Below are 20,671 nucleotides of genomic sequence, written 5' to 3' on the forward strand. Positions count from 1 at the left end.
GACTCCCTCATGGGGGATCAGTTCCTCGCGTAGTTTGTCATTTTTTATTGTGAGCTCATCTCTGGGGCATCTGGAGCTTTTATTTCCTTTCCTTTTCCTGTGGAAGTTCCTTCTGCTCTAGGTTGAAGAGATAGCCTCAGGGAACCAAGTGTTTATTTTGCTTCTAGCGGAACCCCAAGAGTTCCACTAATTCCCAGGCCTGTTTTCCCTCAATTGAATAGTCTGGGCTTTCACCACTGTGAATAAAGGCACTGTAAATTCAGTCTTCACATCCTCATCTGGCAGAAGATTGGGACTTCAATTTCTCATGGGGGAGTTTATTCCCCCCACATAACCCAAAACTTCCTTAATGCCTGTCTCTGTTAAAGGGTGCCCCTTTCTCAGTCGCCTTCCATGAAGACGGCGTCTATTCCTGAGTGCCAGGCTTATGAAAGAGAAGGGTGGGGCTCATTCTGGTTTCCTCTCTTGGCCTTGGTTTTTCTCTTCCGGGAGAAAATATTAATACTAGCAGTGGTGTATGGTCATTGAATACCTGGTATGTTCTAAGCATTGTTCTGAACGCTTCACACGTAGACTTCATTTCATTCTTATCATAGCCTTATGAGGTAGGTGTTATTATCCCCCTTTTACAGATAAGGAAACTGAGACCCAAAGGGCCAAGGTCACACAGCTTGGGATTTGAACCGAGGCCTGTCTCCAAAGTTCATTCTCTTAACCACTTTGTTACATAGCTTGTTTGGGTGCAAGATTATCCACCTTGCGGAGTTATTGGGTGGATTAGTAAAAATCATTGAAGTACCCAGCATGTAGTTGGTGCTAAAAAAAATAATTCTTCTGATTGTTATTCTATGTTATAGACTGTATATTACTGATTGCAAAGTTATATAATCCATGTTACGATATCGAAGGCTGGCGAGTGGCTGGGCTGGGAAATGCTGCTGTCTTCATTTAGAATTGCACACTTAAGAGTGTTTCCAACATCCACAGGGCCGCTCAGCTCCGGCACCAAACCTGACCCCCAGGTCTACTCGACCCTTCTAGCCAGCGGCTCCCGGGAGGGCGAGCATGCTGCCTGCTTCACGGAGCTGCGGAGGAACTTCGTGAACATTCGCCCACCCAAGCTAAAGAACCTGATCCTGCTGGTGAAGCACTGGTACCGCCAGGTGAGGCCTCCGTACCACCTTGCTCCTCCCAGGAAGTCGCTGTCATGGCAACTGCCTGGCCAATCAGCTCCTCCCCTACACAGACAGCGCCCCCTCCTTCACTTTTTATGAGCCATCCCCAGCGGAAGGACCACCTCCTCCATTCTTCATTTCCTGCCCAGATGTGGAAGCCCTTGGCTGAGAGGGAATCTTTTCTGAATCCAGTCCAGAGATCCTCATTTCTCGTGGCTGAGGTTCACAGTCCTTCTCGAGCCTCACACGGCTCATGCTTTCCCTGTTCTTTCTCACTTCTGAGCCTTTGCTTACGCGGTTCCCCATCGCCATCTCCTTTACAAGTTGTGCTAAACCCTGAGCATCCATCAGAGTCCCCTCAGCAAACGCTTCTCTGAAAGCCAGCTCGCATTTACGCAGTCATTTATTCAGCAAACGTTGACTGAGCGCCCACCATTGCTAACTGCTGTGAGGAAAGGCTCTAGGCAAAGACCCAAGTCTGAGCTTCTTAGTCTCGCTGTGTAACCTTGCACAAGCCACCACCCTACTTTGGACCTCGGTTTTCCCACTTGTAAAACGAGAAAGGTGAGCCAGGCCATCCCCAAGATTCTATTTCTCTGGTTTTGTTTTGTATATTCCCCTCCTTCTCCAAGTGCTTAGGACCATGCTCAGCACAAGGGAGGTGCTCACATCCACTGATTCTTTGATTGGCCTTGGGTGACCTAGGTTGCAGCTCAGAACAAAGGAGAGTGGTCGGGCTGTGCCTCCCTGCCCCCAGCCTATGCCCTGGAGCTCCTGACCATCTTCGCCTGGGAGCAGGGCTGTGGGAAGGCGAGTTTCAACATGGCTGAAGGCCTAAGGACCGTCCTCAGCCTTGTCCGAAAGCACCAGCACCTCAGTGTCTTCTGGACAGTCAACTATGGCTTGGAGGACCCAAGTGTCAGAACACACCTGCTTGGCCAGCTTCAGAAACCCAGGTGCGAACCCACCACCTCATTTCCCGACCTGCGGCATCCTTCTCTCCCACCGTCATCCTGGAGCCACTGTATTCAGGAGGGGTCCATGGCGGGGTGGAGGTGCCCCCTGAAGGGCCACTCAGTAGCTGCTGTGCTTGGGCAAGATTGGGCCCACTTGAACGTCCTGACATCCTTCTCCCTCTGCCCAGCACCCAGGCCCCCTCACGGTCTCACCTACCGCCCGGCTCCTTCACTGCTTCCCACTTTCCCCACCTGCCTGCCCACCCGCTCTGCCCTCCAGGCCCCTGATCCTGGACCCTGCTGACCCCACCTGGAACGTGGCCCACGGCAGCTGGGAGCTACTGGCCAAGGATGCTGCAGCCTTGGAGACTCAGGCCTGCTTGATGAGTAGAGAAGGGACGCCTGTGGAGCCGTGGGACGTGATGGTAAGACGTGGGTCCCAGAGGTGACAGACGCCGTAGATGCCTTGTCCCAGATGCCCTCTCCCTGCCCGTGCGCATGTCCCCAGATGCTGGGAGTGTTGGATGCTGATGGCTTACAGCCAAGGCACAGGGCGCTTCATCCCAGCCAGTGCCCGGGTGACATGCGCACAGAGGCCCACCTTCGTTTCAAGGCAGGACCAACATAAGGAGGTGGTTCGTGCTCCAGAGCTCCCTGTGGGATTGGGTGAGGAGCGGGGAGGGGGCGGAGCTTCCTCCGCTGAGACTTCCCCACCCTCTCCTGCTTCCCTCCCTCCCTTTCCCCTGCACGCACCGCCCCAGTTAATCACGTGCAAAGACTCCCCATCACCACGGGCTCTGCTTCTGGGGAGCCCCACGTACAATGATAGTCATTTGCAGATCCCCAAAGGATATGATTTTTTATCACATTTGCAATTTTGCAGCAGGAGCTCCTAAACCAGCGCTTAACACTCAAAGACAATCCAGTGAGATGTGGGCCTCATTCTTGCCCCATTTAAAGATGGGGAAACTGAGGCTGTATGCGGGTGGGAGAACCAGAACTTGAACCCTGGTCCCTTTGGTGCTGGGACCTGCCAAGCAGTTGAGAAGAAAAAGGAGATATTGGAGATAGGGGGAGCCTCCTCCTCATAGGGTATCAGGGAGGGCGGGGCCTGGGCGTTACAGGGAAGCCCGTCTCAGCTGGCCCTGCCTGGGTTCTCTATGCAGCCCGCACTCCTGTATCAGACCCCCGCCGAGGACCTCGACAGGTTCATCAGTAAGTTCCTCCAGCCCAACGACCAGTTCCTGGATCAGGTGAAGAAGGCTGTTAATGCCATCTGCTCATTCCTGAGGGAAAACTGCTTCCGGAATTCCCCCATCAAAGTGCTCAAGGTAGTCAAGGTGAGTCCCCAGAGAGCTGTGGGGAAAGAGGCTCCTGCAGGCTGGTGATCTCGCCTGACCACCACAAGGCCAAGCACAGAAGAGAAAGCAGGCCATGGTCATGGCTGGATGGCCGAGGGAGGGTCCAGACGTGCCTGACAAGCTTCGTTTGGTGGCTCATGACGGCCAAAAGAAGCACCAGCAAGAATGTGTTTGTTGGCTGATGAAAATGGAACACCCTAGAATAGATCTGCTTTTAGGCACAGCGAGATCCAGGTGCCCACGCAGGGTCTTCAGGACTCAGCTCTTCTTCATAGTTCTTGGCTCTGTCTTCTGTCTTGGACAGGCCCTGTCCCTATCATGGGCCTTGGCATCTCTAAGCTTCTAAAAAGGGGAATTCTCTTTTCTCAAAATTTGAAGAAGTCTTAGGATCGAGTTTCTTTGGCCTGGCTATATATTCCTTACTCCATCACTAAGGCTAGGGAGACATTATGTGCTGACCGGCCACGCCTGGGTCATGCTGTGAGTCAGCCCCACGTGGTTCTCTGGGGCTGAGTGTGGGGAAGGGGTGCTTCCCTCTAAAAAAACCAGTGCTGATTCCGGAAGGTAGAAAGGATAATGGGAGTATACAAAAAGTCATGTTATCCACTATACCAGATACGACCTCACCTCATGACTAGAGTCACAGGGAGAAACAGGTTAGTTCTGGAAAAAGTGTCAGCATTGAGTCAGCCAATGACAAGTCCCAGGCCTGGTGACTAGCTGTGTGACCCCAGGCAAATAGCTTTCCTTCTCTGATCCTTGCCTTCCTCATCCATGACGCTTGAGGACAGTAGCCTAACTCGCTAGTTCTTAACTGTGCCTTCACTTAGAATCACAGGGAGGCTTTTAAAAAAAAACATATGCTGATGTCCAAGCTCCCTCCCAGGAAAATTAAATCACAGTCTCAAGGGGCATTAGGAGGCAGGCATCAGTCATTTTTAAAAGCTCTCCTGATGGCAGACAGGCTTGAGAGAACTGTCTGCAGGCCAAAAACAAGCCAACGAAAACAAAACAAAACAACTCTGAGCTCCCACACAGGATGGGATGAGAAATTTTGCATTTGTTGAAGGATCTAATGTCTTGCACATTTCTTTTTTTCTCACCATTATGCCATGTATTAACCCCATATTAAAAATGTAAGACAGAGAGGTTGGGTGACTTGCCCAGGGTCACACAGCAGGTCTTCACTCAGAGTCCAGAGCCCACAGGCTCCAGCAGGAGCACGTCACGCAGAGCTCAAGCCACCTGCCGTGTCCTCCCCAGGGCGGCTCTTCAGCCAAAGGCACAGCTCTGCAAGGCCGCTCGGATGCCGACCTCGTGGTCTTCCTCAGCTGCTTCAGCCAGTTCTCCGAGCAAGGGAACATGCGGGCCGAGATCATCTCGGAGATCCGAGCCCAGCTGGAGGCGTGTCAGCGGGATTGGCCGTTCAAAGTGAAGTTTGAGATCTCCAAGTGGGAGAATCCCCGCGTGCTGAGCTTCTCGCTGACGTCCCAGACGATGCTGGACCAGAGCGTGGACTTTGACGTGCTGCCAGCCTTCGACGCCCTAGGTGAGGCACCCAGGCCTCATCCTGAGAAGGAAGGGGAGGAGCAGAGGTCAGGAACAGGTGTCGGGGCCGTGCGGGGCGCAGCCAACCCACACCTGTCCGCATCGTAGGCGTTACAGACGTGCGTGTTTATCACCGCTTCCCTGCAAAATGTCCGAAGAAAATTAGAATTTTTCTAATTCACACCGAGGTGCTACATGGCTGACCGTGGCTCTGAGCCGGGTTCTCGGCCCGGCCACTCCACCAACATACTGGATGACCTTGAACAAGGGACTCCTCTGCCTTGAGTCCCAGTGTTTTACCTCAATGAGGACTCGAAGTGTCTCAGTGCCTCCCCAGCCTCAAGTGCTACCGTCCAGTCCTGCTGCAGGCCCGTTCGATCGGGCCAGTCAGTAAGTGCACCTACTGTGTGCCCAGCAGTCTTCCAGGCATGGAGGGTAAATCCCTGAACAAAACAGACACAGATCTCTTTGTGTTCCTTCGGTTCTGAGTTTGGACAGCAGAGTTTGCCAAAGGACAAAATCCCCCAAAACTCCACATGCTTGGTGCTTTGCAAAACGAGTAGCGAGGGAGGGATCGATCCAGAAATTTATCTGAACCCTTTCGGTTCCTCCGTTCAGAGAGCAAGAGTTTGGGTACCAAGGAATGTCTTTAAGTGCCCTGGGACCAGAGCGATGTCAGCTCTCAGCACATACAGGTCTGTCACCTGCAGGAGGGTCTCCCTTTGTTAGAGAGATGATGAGCAGGTGTCACCTGAGCTCCCAGCCAAGACCTCCTCCATGACAGATAACATGTAGGTTGAAAGGAGGCAGAAAAGGGAGGAAGAGGCTCATCAGGGATCTGACACTAGGTCACGCCACGTTTGCGTGCCCCCTAAAAACACCGCGTGTCCTCCCAAGGGGGGGTCCCAGACCATCCGTAGGGAAACACCCAATTAGGAGATCTCAGAAGTCCTTCAGTTGGCCCCACCGCGGCTCTGGGAAGTGACCTGACCTGACTGTCACCTCCCCTGTCTCCAGGCCAGCTGGGCGACTCGCGGCCCCGCCCTCAGGTCTACGTGGACCTCGTGCACAGCTACAGCCACGCGGGCGAGTACTCGCCCTGCTTCACGGAGCTGCAGCGCGACTTCATCATCTCTCGCCCCACCAAGCTGAAGAGTCTGATCCGGCTGGTGAAGCACTGGTACCAGCAGGTCCGGCAGCGGGACGGGCCGCGGTTCTGCCTCTGGAGGGCGCTTCCGGGAGGAGGCGGGGCCAGCCCGGGTCGGGACCCCGGGTCGGGGCCGCAGGAAGGGGGATTTGTCCTAGCCGAGGGGCTTTATTTTCTTATCTGTAAAGTTGGGCTGACATCATTATGTCACATGACTAAATGGGATCATGCAAGGCGAGGCATCTGGCACTGTAGGGGCTCGGTAAAAGTTTGGGGGTGGGTTTGCGGGCTCCAGAAGGGCCCCTTTCCCACAGCCCTTCATCACCAGTGGGGACCAACGCATTCTCTTCCTCCTTGTTCCCCAGTGCAACAAGATGCCCAAGGGGAAAGGCTCCCTGCCGCCCCAGCACGGGCTGGAACTCCTGACCGTGTACGCCTGGGAGCAGGGCGGGCAGGGCACCCAGTTCGACATGGCCGAGGGCTTCCGCACTGTCCTGGAGCTGGTCACCCAGTACCGCCAGCTCCGCATCTACTGGACTGTCAACTACGACTACGAGAACAAGACCGTGGCCGACTTCCTGAAGCTGCAGCTTCGGAAGCCCAGGTGCAGGCCCGCCCCCGAAGTCCCAGAGTCTCAAGTCCAGCTCCTGAGGGCGCAGAGCAGAGACAGAAACATCCGCTTTCTAGAACTTTCTAGAATGTTCTAGAAAATTCTCCTCTCTAGAAGTGATGTCCTTCACTCCTGAGGGACAGGCAGCGCATTTCCTGGTCACCTGGGAAGAGGGTTAGCAGATGCAATGCCAGACTCTAAGTTAAATCTGAATTTCAGATAAGTGATGAATAACTTCTTTTGTATAAGTAAGTATGTCTGCTGCAGTAGTCAGGATATACTTATTTAAAAACAAACAAACAAAAACAAACGTTATTCATTGTTTATCCTAAACTCAGGTTTAACTGGGGATCCTTCGTATGCTTTCGTTAAGTCCAGCGACCCTATCTGTGACCCCACCCGGTAACACAAGCATGTCTCGCCCCTCGGGCTTCTGCCCACCTCTGAAATGCCGCAGAGATGACAGAGATCCTTTCACAGATTCGTGACCCATCTCCGGTCCGTGGGTGGTGGCTGCTTAAAGTGATAGGTTGGCAAGGTCGCCGAGGCTGTGAATTGGCTCAGCTGAAGGCAGTGGCTTCATCAGTTAGGGCCCTCTACCAGGAAGGCGGGAAGGGAGAGCGGTCGAACCACCGCTACGATCGATTAACGATGCCTGCTGCACGTGGCGAAAGGGCCCGCGTGATCGATTAGTGATGTCTGCCAGGATGCGGCCATCAGAGGTGATCCAGGTGCGGCGTATTTTCTCTCCTGCGGTCCAGTGTGTGCCTACAGCACGGAAGAGCCTCTGGGGCCCTGTCCCTGCCCCATGCGGAATTTTGGGTGGAGGGAGGAGACTAGGCCAGCTGATCCCACAGGTGGACACCCACATGTCACCAAGAATACGACTGACCCTGGATGGGAATTGCAGGCCCATCATCCTGGATCCGGCTGACCCGACAGGCAACCTGGGCCACAATGCCCGCTGGGACCTGCTGGCCCAGGAAGCAGCAGCCTGCATGTCCGCCCTGTGCTGCATAAAAAAGGATGGCAGCCGCGTCCAGCCGTGGCCTGTGAAGGTGAGAGCCCTGCGGTGCAGAGGGAGCTCCCTTCGTGGTCAGGGGAGGGGCCGACTCGTCCCGAAGGGGCAGGGCGCAGTCAGGGCCCGGATGTGCCCCTGTCCTGTCTGTCCCCGTGGTCTTGGCTTCTCCAGAAGGGTTAGGGATAACATCTCTCCCCAGGCTGCCGTGTGAAGCCCAGAAAATCAGTGGTCGCCGGACGGACAGGTGGACACCAGCCTTCAGCATGGGGAGACTCAGGGGCACCTGCCCGGGGGGGGTGTGTGTGTGTGTGTGTGTGTGTGTGTGTGTGTGTGAGAGAGAGAGAGAGAGAGAGAGAGAGAGAGAGAGAGAGAGAGAGAGAAAGAGAGAGAGAGAGAGAATGAATGAGAATTAAGAGATTGAGGTTCAGTGAATCCACTCTCCTCAGTCCGGCCTCCCAACTGACATTCCTGCCACCCGGTTCTGCCCTCTCCTCCAGGCAGCCCCCTCTGCTTACCCAGCCCCACTGAGCTTCATCGAATCCCCCCGTATCAGACTACCCATTGCACACACTCCCCTGCCTCCTGCTGCCTACACAATGGAGTCCAGATGCCATAGGTCGGCACCAGCGCGGGGTTCCAGCTTCTCTGTCGCCCTTATGACTCTCTGTTCTCAACCGCATCTCACACTGCACCCTGCTCCCGCCGAGAATGTCCTCCCCACCCCACCCCCTACCCTTGATTTCTGTCTGCCTGTCTACACAAGCACACATCCTTCTTCCTGAAAACCATCCATGACCTCCCAGTGGCTTCTCCTTCCCCAATCCAAGAACTTTCCACCTTGGCAAAATTTTCATCTCCTTTTTCAGCCACACTCACTTGGTTATGGCTGCCCGGAGCTCTAGGTTTTGGAGGATTCCGAAATATGGATAGCTGGGAAGAGTGACCTAATCAGTTAGTGATGTCTGTCGTGGATGCAGCATAGGAGAGCAGGCATAGGTGCCGTGATTGATTAGCACTGTCTGGCCCGGATGCAGGAAGAAGGTGCTCCCAGAACGACAGTGTGTGTCTGGACTCTCGAGAAGTCCTCTGAGCTCGGCCTCCGGCGGGAGCGCATGCCCAGATCGGTTAGCTTGGTCTGCCACAGACACGGACAGAGGGAGCGGGGACATGCACGCCATGTGGTCCCTCCCCTTGGACACGTCACCGGACACCTTTTCCTCGGAGGCCTCCTTGTGTCCGCCCTTCCGGTTTCACTCATCTTCCCAGTGCGCATGTCTTGATGCCGGGCCCTCCTTGCCGCCTCGGATTTTCGCTGAGCTCCTGCCTTTTCTCCTGCCGGCGTACCTGCTGGGCTGCCCCCTGACAGCCTGAACGTGAGCCATTGCCCACACGACCATGTGCGGCCTGTTTCCCTCCGCCCTCCGGAGCGAATCCACCAGGTCCATGCAGGAGGGACTCCTGACTCCATTCCAGCAACAACACCGTCCCTCCTGGTCGCAGCTCAGCACCGAACACAGAAAGTTCTCCAGGAATCGGAAGCAGAAAGGGAGCCCATCTAAACCCCTGAATGGGGTGGAGGAAGTTGGGGTCACCACTGGACTATTGGTTTTGAGATTGGACCACCAGAGCTAAATCAGAAGTCGGGCTGCTGCTGCTGCCATTGACGTCACTGCTGCCGTCCCCAGCCTCACCCCGCCCCCCCCCACCCCCCAAGCTGGGTCCAGACCCGGCAATGTGGACTCCCGCAGCCACGAACATGTCTCAGGAACGGACAGCCGCCAGCATGGTACGAAGGTGTCTTCTGCCTCCCTCCTTCAGCACAGTCTAACTTAGAGCCGGTACTGGGGGACAGCGTTTGATCTGTGCTTCTGACAGCCCCGTGAGACACCTTGAGGAGGCCGCTCCGACGCAAACACTCCCCTGCCCTCCCCCCTTCCCTCCCCCGGACACTCCCCCGCCCCCAAGCTGAAAGGCGTTGGATGGACAGACAGCTGCCTGGGTTCTAATGCTTCTGCTGTTTCCTCTTTCCCCTCCCGCCAGTTCGACCTTGTCGCTCCCAGCAGCTCCCCTCCCACCCCCCAGGGAACTGAAGATGGTTCTGGCCAGAGAACTGAGACCTCCATGAGTGGAGGGAAGAGCAGCCTGTGTCCCCCCAGGCCCTCCCACCCCTCCCCCCGCAGCTGGGACCAATCTCAGCCCTCCAGGCCCCCTCCCCCCACCCAGGGGGCCGAGGACTCCATGCCAAGCACCTGGAATGGGAGAGCCCTCAGCAGGCAGGCCCAGGGTCTGGCAGTGGCGGGGGTCGGTGGAGAGCTGCCCTGCCCCTGCCCATCCCCACCCCATCTGGTCCTACCCCTTCTCATCTACCACCCACTGGAGACAAAGATCTTTTTTTTCCTCACGTATAACCTCAGACTTGGGTCCCCTGTTTTGTCTTCTCCGTTAACTCGAGTGAGCTGCCTGACAGACGGATGCCTCCTAAGAATGGTGTGTCAAGGATGTTTACCTTTTATTACATGAAAACATTTTAAAAAAATAAAATTGTAAACTGAAAAAAATATATACTGAAATAAATTACAGCCAGAACTGGGGGGCGGAGTCCGAGAAGGGAGCGTTTCAGCTCCCAGCCCCGTGGTACTTGGAGGAAGGGGTGCCCAGGGCCAAGGGACAGTGTCCGGGGCAGCATCCCCGGCAGCGATGCTGTGAGCTCCTCCGCTCGGTGGGTGAGGACGTGGTCCCTGCCAGAGGGGAGGACCAGGAGACAGCAGCCCTGTTCGTAGGGGATACGTATGCAAGTATTTCAGAGGAAAAAGGTCTGGGTGATTACGATGAGTCAATGTGGGTTCATCGATTGTAACGAATGTCCCACTTGGGTGGGGGACATTGACAGTGGGAGAGGCGTGTGGTGTGGGAGCAGGGGACATGTAGGAGACCTCTGGGCCTGCTGCCCAATTTAGCTGTGAACCTGAAACTGCTCTAAAACAAACAAGTCTACTTTTTTATAAAAGTAAAGGGGCGTAGTATCTGTAACATGCACTCAAATGGCTCGCTAATCATAATACTGATAACGTACACATGAAATGCGGGACGGATCCTGGGTGAGGATACAAGGGAGTCCTTTGTACTCATCTTGCAAAGTTTCTCAATGTTTCAAATTCTTTCAAAATCAAACCTTTTAAAAATAATCATAAATAAAGCACAGACTTTGGAATCAGGTAGTGTGGAATTAGAACCTAGCCAGACAACTTAACTAGCTGTGTGAGCTTGGGCAAGTGTTTCCACCTCTCTGAGCCTACAGGTTTCACCCAGGAAAAGAGCCTATGACCCCTGCCCAGCAGACCTCTTGATGCCACAGTAAAAGTCAGTTAAGGGGAGAGAAGGACCATTCCTGGGCATGTGTTAGTCAAGGTTCTCCAGAGAAACAGAGCCGACAGGATGTGTAGATCTAGATGCTGGGTGAGAATTATTTTAAGAAACTGGCTCATGCCAATGTGGAGGTGGGCAAGTCCAAATTCTGCAGCGTAGGCTGGCAGGAGGAACCAGGGAGAGGCTGATGTCACATCTCCAGCCTGAAGGCCATCTGCTGGAGAAATGCCCTCTTCCTCAGGGGAGGTCAGACTTTTTTTCCAATGAAGGCCCTCGACTGATTAGACGAGGCCCGCCCACATTACAGGGAGTAAACTGCCTTACTCATAATCCGCTCATCTAAATGTTAATCTCTTAAAAAAAAAAAAAAGCCTTCACAGAAAGATCTAGAATAACGTTTGAGCAAATATCTAGCTACCATGACCCAGCCAAGTTGACGTGCAAAATTAAGCATCGCGGCAGAGAAGCGTTCTGTTCTTCTCATGCTTTGGGGACGTCTGCCCCTGCGTCACCGGGTCAGCCAGTGGGAGCCCTCTGGGAGTTTCGTCCTCACAGCTCTGACGTGGGTGCCTCCGAGACTTTTTGGTCCTTGGTGGGTGGGATGAGTGCCGGATGAGGCCCTCCCTGAAGGTGTCCACATGCCGAGGAACTGGGCACAGAGAAGCCGCCGCTGTCTGACGCTCTGGGACCCGGCAAAATGAAACCCGCGTCCGGCTCAGCCCTCGCTTGGCCGTGTGTCCCTCAGCAAGCCCATCGTCACCTTTCTGAGGCTCTTTCTCCTCATCACTCTCAGGGACCCTGAGTTCTCAGGCCGCTGCAGACAGGAAGATGGGGAAAGAGCGTCTCCCTCTGCCCGGCCCCGCCGTCAAATTTTATTTGCTTACTACACACTTAGATAGCGTTTGCCGTATGCCCGACCCGGTTCTACGCATTTTGCACGTATTGTCTCATTTTCGCAGTGACCTGAAGGGAGAGGTACCACCGTGATCCCCGTTTTACAATGGGGACGTCAAGGCACAAAGAGGGCGGGCGGTGTGCTCAAGGACCCAGGGCCGGCCTGTATCGAGCCCACGGTCCGGCTTCAGAAGCTGTTTCATCAGCAGGACTCACCGGCTGCAGCCGGGAGGCACGTGACCACAGCCAGGGGGCCGGCAGGGAACCTGGACGCAGGAAGTCGGTGGGCAGTGCTCCTCCCTAAGTTTCGGTTTCCAGTTTCAGTTTCCAAGCAGTCTTGGCTGTCAGCCCTGGAGTTGCTGCTTGCTGTTCTTCCTCAGCTTCCAGCTCTGCCACCAGCTGTCACCTCAGGACAGCGGGAGCCATGGGAAACTACCCGCTGTACCGGAAGCCTGCCCAGGAGTTGGATACCTTTATCCAGGAATACCTGAGGCCCTCTGAAGACAGTCAGAAACAGATCGACAAGGCTGTGGACACCATCTGTGCCGTCCTGCAGGAAGCCAGGGTGACGAGTGTGGCCAAAGTGAGTGCGGGGCTGGGATCAGGGGTTTCTGGGAGCCAGGAGGGTCCCTGGCAGAGTAACGTGGTGATGATCACCTATGTGTGCCGAGCCCTGGATGCACGAGACATCATCTTATCCTGCCCACCCTCGAGTGAGAGGATGAGCTATGGAGTAGGGTTTGGGAGCGCGGGCTCAGGAGCCGGCTGTGCCTCTGACTGCTTGCTGTGTGACCGGGACAGGTTGCTTAACCTCTCTGTGCTTCGGTCTCTGAATCTGTAAAATGGGAGAGGAATGATATCCATCTCAAAGTGTAACGAGGCTTAAGCATGTCATGCTTTTCGTATGGGGCATGGTACATAGTTAGTACCCCGTAAAGGAGCTGTGATTTCTCACCATTATGGCTTCTAGCCTCCTCACGTATGGAGCCGTAACCTGAGACTTCAGTAAAACCACCCAAAAGGTCGCTCTGTCGTTTTGCAACCTCAAGAGGGGGTCAGGGGTTCTCGGTGGTTAGAAATCGGGTTAGAAATCGGGCACAAACCTCAGGCCCAGGCCTTTGGGGAGGAACGGCGCTGGGAAGGTGCCACGACCCCAGGGCGAGGCGGGGTTAGTGATCTCCCACCCCACCCCCCACGCTCTCCAGCCCTGGCACCCCACTCCTCTGCAGCCACAGTGCCTTCCGGCCTCTGCTCTGACACACAGCCACGAGCCCCAGCAGTAAAGGCACCCAGACACTTGGTGTCTCCTGCCTTGCCCAGACGAGGAAACTGAGGCACGGGGCAGTTATTTCACCGCTGGCGTCAGAGCTGGGAGTTAAGCACGTGCTCCACCACTGTGCCTCCACGCTCCTGACTTCTAATGGCATAGATTAGTGTTGCCATTTTTTTTTTTTAACTTTGCATAAATGTAAGGTGACCATCCCTCCCAGTTCGCTTGGGACTGAGGGGTTATCTGGGAAATGGGTCTCTCGGCGCTAAAACCGAGTGAGCCCAATGGGGCGGTCGCCCTGAGTAAACGAACTCCTGCGTGGTGTGGCTTTAGTGCGTGCGCGTGTCACCATTGGAGAAGCTCCGCTCTGGATTCTGGGCCCAACGTGTTCAGGACATTTCTGTCTCTCTGTGCCGCGCGGTCACCGGTTCGCGGTTTACAGTCTTCCGCAGCATACGTGGGCCACGCTGGCCCACGCTGGTGTTGATGGCCGTTTAAACTGCCTCCGGGTTGGGGCTCGTGTGAAAAGTGCTGCCATGGTCATCCTGGTCTTCGGGTGGACAGATGGACCCCTGCCACTCCATGTTAAGGTTATGGTGACGTTTTTGAGCTTTTGCTCTTGTTGAGAAATACTCCTACCTGCTGGGGTGCCCCGTGACCCTCAAAAAGTCCAGAACCTCACATCCGCTTCTCTGTTACTGACAGGGTGGCTCGTACGGACGGAAAACGGTCTTAAGGGGCAACTCTGACGGTACCCTTGTCATCTTCATCAGTGGCTTTGGACAATTCAAAGATCAGAAGAAAAGCCAACATGAAATCCTCAATGGAATCTGGTACAAGCTGGAAACCTGTCAGGTCAGGAGGAGGCTGGCAGTCACGGTGGAGACCCAGAGGCCCAATGGCGGGCTCACCATTAAGCTGTCCACGGAATCACAAAACATCATTTTTGAGGTGCTGCCCGCCTTCGACATTCTGGGTGAGCCCTCGGGGGTGTCTGGGGGTTGAAGGGGGAGTATGGGTCCGCACTTTGGAAGAATTGTCCCAGACTCTAGAATCTAGAGCAGAGCTTCCCAAATGGTGATGTGCACACAAACCGCCTGGGAACCGTGTTAAAAAGCAGGTCCTGATTCAGGAGATTGAGGGCAGGGCCCAGGATTCTGTGTTTCAAATCGGCTCCGTGATGCTTCTGCTGGTTCATGGATTTAGACCAGAATAAATATTGGTTAGAGAAAAGGGATGGGACAACAAATCTGGGAAAAGTTAAGCTGGGCAAGCATTTGGAGTCTGCCTTCTGACCAGATGACCCTCCCATGGAAGACAAGGACCTTCCCTGGCCGACTAATTAAGTGACTGGACGGTTGAACAGATGGATGGATGGATAGATAAATAGATAGATAAATGGACGGATAGTTGGTGGATGGGTGGATGGATGGATGGATGGGCGGCGGACAGGTTGATAGGTGGACGATGAATGGATGGAAGGAGGGATGGATGGATAAGACGCAGCATAGTTACAGCTTACGATCAAGTGCAGGCACACATATAATCACAAACTTAAATGCCAGAGGTCAAATTCAACCCCTTATTCAGCAAATGGGGAAACGGATGGAAAGGAGGGTTCCCAGGCCACACAGCCAGTTACTGACAGACCTAGAATAAAAGCCCAGGTCTTCTAAGCCCCAGGCCAGGGTGCCTTTAAGGTGGACACACACGCGCGTGCACCCACGCACGCGCACACACACGTTCCTGGACAGGCTACCGACTTCAGATAAAAACGCACCAATCTGGAAAGCAGGCAGCCCTGAGTTATTACCTTCGTCCCACTTCGTATCCACTTTGCCAATTGTAAGGTCAGGCTAGAAACAGCTAGCCTGCAAATGCCTTGGGACGATAAGGGTTGCGAGTGAGGGCCTGCCTCAGAAGAAAAGTCAAGCCGAAAAGAGATAAAGCGTGACTCAGAACTCTTAGGAAATGCTGTTTTCTCCTCGCGTTCAGAGCAGGGTGGCTGGACACGGGACTAGAGCGCCCTCTGCTGGGTTCACCCCATCAAGCAAGGATGGTGTGAGAACGAGAACTAAGCTCTTCCTCCCATGCAGTATCCAGAAGCTGCCGCCAGATGGTAGTAGAGCTGCGTATTCCAAATAAGATCCTTTTTCTAAAAGAAAACAGTAGCCACTTTCGGAGAAAAGTAACCCGCTGGGGAATTCTTAAATTACCTTCTTTACTAAATATTAGCCTAACTAATCTGACCTACTCTCCGCACCAGCTCCAGACCGACTTCCTTCCACTCTCCGTCTCTCTCCCCAGGGTCTTTGACCCAAAACGGGATTCTTCCATCTATGTGACATCCTGGTAGTTAGTTCAGTGTTCTCTGTAAGTTATTTGTGAGGCTTGTGTATTTCGCTGTGCATGTGTGAATTGCACAGGGCTACAGTATGCATGGGATGGGACAAGCACTCGATAAATGTTGCTCTATTATTCCCATCATTGAGCAGGATAGAATATTCTTTCTCTCAACCTCTCTGCACCGAGAGCCCAGAACCCAGCCTGGCTAAGAGGAGGAAGTCAGTAAATACCCTTTGGGGTGGAGGTAAAGGACTAGCCAGCTGCTGTCTCGTGGCGGTTGTTTATCTAAAGTGGGGCTCCGCTGACGAGGATGGGAACCCTTTGATTCAATTCTGCAACCTGTGGCCATCTCCCCCGTACGTTCGCTTTCTCACTCCAATACCAGGGGTTCTCAGACTTCCGTGAGTACCAGAATCACCTGGGCACTTCGTAAAAAAGCTAGAGAGGCCCTAGCTGTCTCCACTCGGTGTCGGGGCTCCTGCAGGACAGATCGGGAGCTCGGAGGCCAAGGCTCATTGACACGGGGCTGGGGAGACAGGCGGACTCCTGAGGCCGCTTCCTAGGTGAGCCGTGGGGAGCGCACCTGCCCTCTGGCCTCCGTTCCCAGCTTCCAGGGCCCTGCCTCCCTTCACTTCGCCTGCCTCCTCCAAGTCCCTGTCCCCTCGACTCTCCGAATCAGAACACGCACTGGACGGGCTCGATGGCACCGTATATTGCATGCGATAGGTAAACTCTAAACGTCATCTTCTTCCAGGCGTATGTATGCCTACTGTGCCAACACGACTTTTTAAAGAGACCGTCTTTTCCCTGCTACTTTGGAACGCCCCCTTTATCATTTATAATCGTCTTTCTCGTTTCCTCTGTTTGCTTCTGCTGATTTTGTCTTTAGCCAGCACCGTATTGTTTGCATAGCAGTCATTCTAACCCGTATTTTATTATCCAGCAAGGTGAGCCACCCCCCACCTTTCATGCAAATACACCCGTCCTCTCACAGATGAAGTGGTCTGGTACCTTTACAGTGGGCTCGCTGAGGCCAGATCACGTGATTACCAAAAAGTCCTGCTTGTCTTTCTCTTCAGGCTCAAGTGAGAAGCCCAGCTCCTGGGTTTACCGGGAGCTCAAGAGATCCTTGGATATGACGAAAGCCAGCCCTGGCGAGTTCTCGGTCTGCTTCACAAAACTCCAGCAGGATTTCTTCAACAATCGTCCCAGAAAACTGAAAGATCTAATCCTGTTGGTAAAGTACTGGCATCAACAGGTAAATTTCAAATCGTATCTCTCCGGCTGTCACCTTTCCTTTTTCTTGAGATCATTTACTTCCGGGAAAGTACAGCACTCGAATGTATACAGCTCAATCCGTTTTTTACATATTTTTAAGCAACACCTAGATTAAAATAGGGCACATTTCCTGCACCCCAGCAGGCTGCCTCAAGCCCACTCCGCATTAATACTCCCCCAAACAGCCCACTATCCTCAGCTATCACCGCAAATTTATTTAGCTTGTTTTCAAACTTAGTACAAATGGAATAATGACACGGGACATACTTCGTGTCTGCCATCACGCCCTCAGCATTATATCTGAGAGACTTGTCCACATCATCGCGTGTGGCTGTAGCTCTTCGTCGTCTTGTAGTTTTCCACTGTATTAATATATCGCACATAAATCTATCGTGCTGCTGATGGACATTTGGGTTGTTCGCAGGTTGAGGCTGTTAGGAATTAGGTTACTACGAATATTCCCCTGCAAGTGTGTTTGTGAATTTAAGCACTCCTTTTTCTTGGGTAAACTGCAGGCGTGGGACTGCTGGGTTATAAGATATGTGCATATAAAAACATATGTACGTGCGTATACACATGCACATGGCACATACGTGTATGCGTATATGTGTTCATAATGATGAATATACACATATTTAACTTTAGCAAATACTGCCAAATACAGATGGTCCCTGACTTGCGATGATGCGACTTAAGATTTTTTTGACCTTACAATGGCGTGAAGGTGATGTGCATTCAATAGAAACCATACTGGGAATTTCGATCTTTTCCTGGGCTGGCGACATGCAGTACGATGCCCTCTTGTGATGCCAGACAGTGGCAGCAAGCCACAGCTCCCAGCCAGCCACCCCATCAGGAGGGCGAACAACTGATACTCTATAGCAGGGGTCTCCAACCCCCAGGGCCAACGACCAGTCCTTGCCACATTAGGAACCAGTCCTCACGGCAGGTGAGCAGCTGGTGGTGGGCGAAGCTTCATCTGTATCTGCAGCCGCCCCCCAGCACCAGCATCACCGCCTCAGCTCCACCTCAGATCCTCAGGCCTCAGAGTCTCATAGGAGCGCAAGTCCCTGGTGCCACAAAGGTTGGGGACTATTGCTCTACAGCGTGCGGTGTTGCCAGCCCTTTTTGGATACTATGTTTTCTGTTTTCGCATCCCAACATGTCTACAAAACACCCATCCGCCCCTTATCTCTGTGGGGAAGAAGAGGAAGGCAATTACTCTTGAGATGAAACTCAAGATAAATGCCCAGTTACGGGCTGACGCATGTGTTTTGAGCATGTTTAAGGTAGGCGAGGCTGAGCTTTGATGTTAGGTAGGTTAGGTGCGTTCGCTGCATTTTTTGACTTATGATGGTCATCCGTGGTAAGTTGAGCAGCACCTGTAGTTTTCCCAAATGCTTATCCCAAATTTCACTCCCCTCAGCAACACCTGATGCTTTCAAGAGATCCACATCCTTGTCAACACTTGATATTGTCAGTCCATCGAATTTTAGGCATGGTGTCATTTTAGTCACTGGTGGGGAACAGGGACTTCCTATAGACATCTGGTTTCCTGATTTCATACCCCTGTCATTGGAAGAACCAGGTCCCCAAACTAGCCACGGCCCCTTTCTTCTGCCACAGTGCCAGAACAAGCTGGGGGACCCCTCCCTGCTGCCCTCGTACGCGCTGGAGCTGCTCACGGTCTACGCCTGGGAGCAGGGCTGCGGAGCAGAAGACTTCGACATAGGGGAAGGCATCAGAACGGTCCTGCAGCTAATCATGCAGTATAAGCATCTGTGTGTCTACTGGACAGTCAACTACAACTTTCAGGATGAGACGGTCCGGAACATCATACTGGGCCAGATCCGATCCCCGAGGTACTAAGCTTCCCACGGCCCTCCCCCTTTACCGCTTCACCTGCACCCCGGACTGTATCCCCTTAGAACGAGGGCTCGGCTCTGTCCGAGGATGCACCAGGAGACGGCCGGCAGCAGTGAGGAGGGAGGGGGCGAGAGGTCTGTCTGAGGGAGGGAGACCTGACCAATGCTCTCCACATTCCAAATCATCGTCACATTTTGTCCCCCAAACACTTGAGAAGCGCTTTCCCTTAAAGTAGGAAGGGCCTAAGAGAGAAGAAAGGTCGGAAAGAGGAGATCATTTTATTATCACATTAATAGGACATCTGTCAAGCAGGTGACATAGGACCAGAGAGGCTAGACATCTTAGATGAAATGCCTCAGCAATTGAGAGGAACCACGTAAGTTAAAATCCGGGTTCACAGATGCTCGGTCTGGCCCTCTCTCCCCAAAACTGAATTCTCCTCCTACAAGCAGCCTGACTGATTTTTTTTTTTTCAATCTAATGGAATCCATAGGCCAGTAATCTTGGATCCAACTGACCCAACCAATAACGTAAGCAAGGATAAGGATAAGGTATGCTGGGAACCGCTAAATCAAGAAGCCCAAGCCTGGTTGAATTATTTCAGCCAGAACGGACCACCCGGACCATTCTGGAATGTTCTGGTGAGAGAGCTTTCCAAACACAGCTCATGTCATGCTGCGGGGGTGGGGGTGGGGGTGGGGGCCCTCCCGAAATGCAGACTGCAGTCTGATCTGAGATCGCCACAGTCCTAGGGCTGTCGTGACCAAGACCTGTGCCTCAGGTGGCTTAAAGCCACAGAAACTTATTCTGTCATCGTTCCGGGGGCTAGAAGCCCAAGGTCCAGGTGTCGGCAGGGCTGTGCCCCCTCCGAAGGGGCGGGGCACGCTGCCTCCTCCAGACTCTGGTGGCCGCCAGCGGCCCCGGGCTTGTGGCGGCATCGCTCCGATTTCCGCCTCGGTCGTCACGTGGCCTCCTCTTTTGTGTCTTCACGGCGTCGTCTCTCCGCGCATGCCCGGCTCCGTGTCTCTCTCCTCCTCCTTCTCGTGAGGACACCAGTAGTGTTGGATCGGGGCCCACCCCCAAGACCTCATCTTCACTCGATTACCCCGTGCAAAGACCCTGTTTCCAAATCGAGTCGCATTCACAGGGACTGGAGGTTGGGACGTCAGCACGTCTTTAAGGGGGACACGATTCGATCCACGGCACACCACGAGGGGCCTCCCCCCTTCCATCGAAATGGCAGTGACGCACAAAACTGAACAAAGACTGGGGTTGGGGGTGGTGGGGGAGGGGGAGACACCCGCAGGCGAAAGACTTCGATTAATTCCTCAAGAGAGAAAGCAGGTGGGAAGGTGGCCACGGACGAGATGGAGCAGAGTCCGAGGGAAGCCGGTGGCGGTCCCGCCCACAGGTGGACATGTGCGGTGAGGAGTCACTATCCTGCCTCCCGCAAGCAAGAGTCAAACTGCCTCTGCAGGCTGGCATCCACGGAGCAGGCCCACCGGGGGCGGGACGGTCTCAGGTGCGGCGTCATGACCCGCAGTACGTGGAGCAGAACCCCCAGCCCCTGTCTGAAGCCCCACCCCCTGTCTGTCTGAAGCCCCAGCCTCTGTCTGTCTGAAGCCCCAGCCCCTGTCTGTCTGAAGCCCCACCCCCTGTCTGAAGCCCCACCCCTGTCTGTCTGAAGCCCCACCCCCTGCCTGAAGCCCCACCCCCTGTCTGTCTGAAGCCCCACCCCCTGTCTGTCTGAAGCCCCACCCCCTGTCTGCCTGAAGCCCCACCCCCTGTCTGCCTGAAGCCCCACCCCCTGTCTGAACGCTTCTGCCGAAGAGG

General features: G+C 54.0%; 1 protein-coding gene across 1 annotated transcript in view; it reads left to right on the top strand.

The window, feature by feature from the left end:
- OAS3 (2'-5'-oligoadenylate synthetase 3) overlaps positions 1–20,671 on the top strand; it is a 42,384-nt gene that overhangs the window by 12,585 nt on the left and 9,128 nt on the right. Inside the window, exons 8-22 of the mRNA XM_036220944.1 lie at positions 988–1,163; positions 1,881–2,131; positions 2,412–2,556; positions 3,298–3,471; positions 4,756–5,041; positions 6,058–6,230; positions 6,553–6,791; positions 7,708–7,855; positions 8,853–9,093; positions 9,533–9,604; positions 12,384–12,661; positions 14,054–14,324; positions 16,774–16,952; positions 18,599–18,834; positions 19,332–19,479. Of these exons, the coding sequence (XP_036076837.1) occupies positions 988–1,163; positions 1,881–2,131; positions 2,412–2,556; positions 3,298–3,471; positions 4,756–5,041; positions 6,058–6,230; positions 6,553–6,791; positions 7,708–7,855; positions 8,853–9,093; positions 9,533–9,604; positions 12,384–12,661; positions 14,054–14,324; positions 16,774–16,952; positions 18,599–18,834; positions 19,332–19,479 (3,017 nt within the window). The remainder of the gene's footprint in view (positions 1–987; positions 1,164–1,880; positions 2,132–2,411; positions 2,557–3,297; positions 3,472–4,755; positions 5,042–6,057; positions 6,231–6,552; positions 6,792–7,707; positions 7,856–8,852; positions 9,094–9,532; positions 9,605–12,383; positions 12,662–14,053; positions 14,325–16,773; positions 16,953–18,598; positions 18,835–19,331; positions 19,480–20,671) is intronic.

The sequence above is a fragment of the Rousettus aegyptiacus genome, unplaced genomic scaffold (assembly GCF_014176215.1).
Source record: "Rousettus aegyptiacus isolate mRouAeg1 unplaced genomic scaffold, mRouAeg1.p scaffold_m13_p_5, whole genome shotgun sequence".
Taxonomy (NCBI): Eukaryota; Metazoa; Chordata; class Mammalia; order Chiroptera; family Pteropodidae; genus Rousettus; species Rousettus aegyptiacus.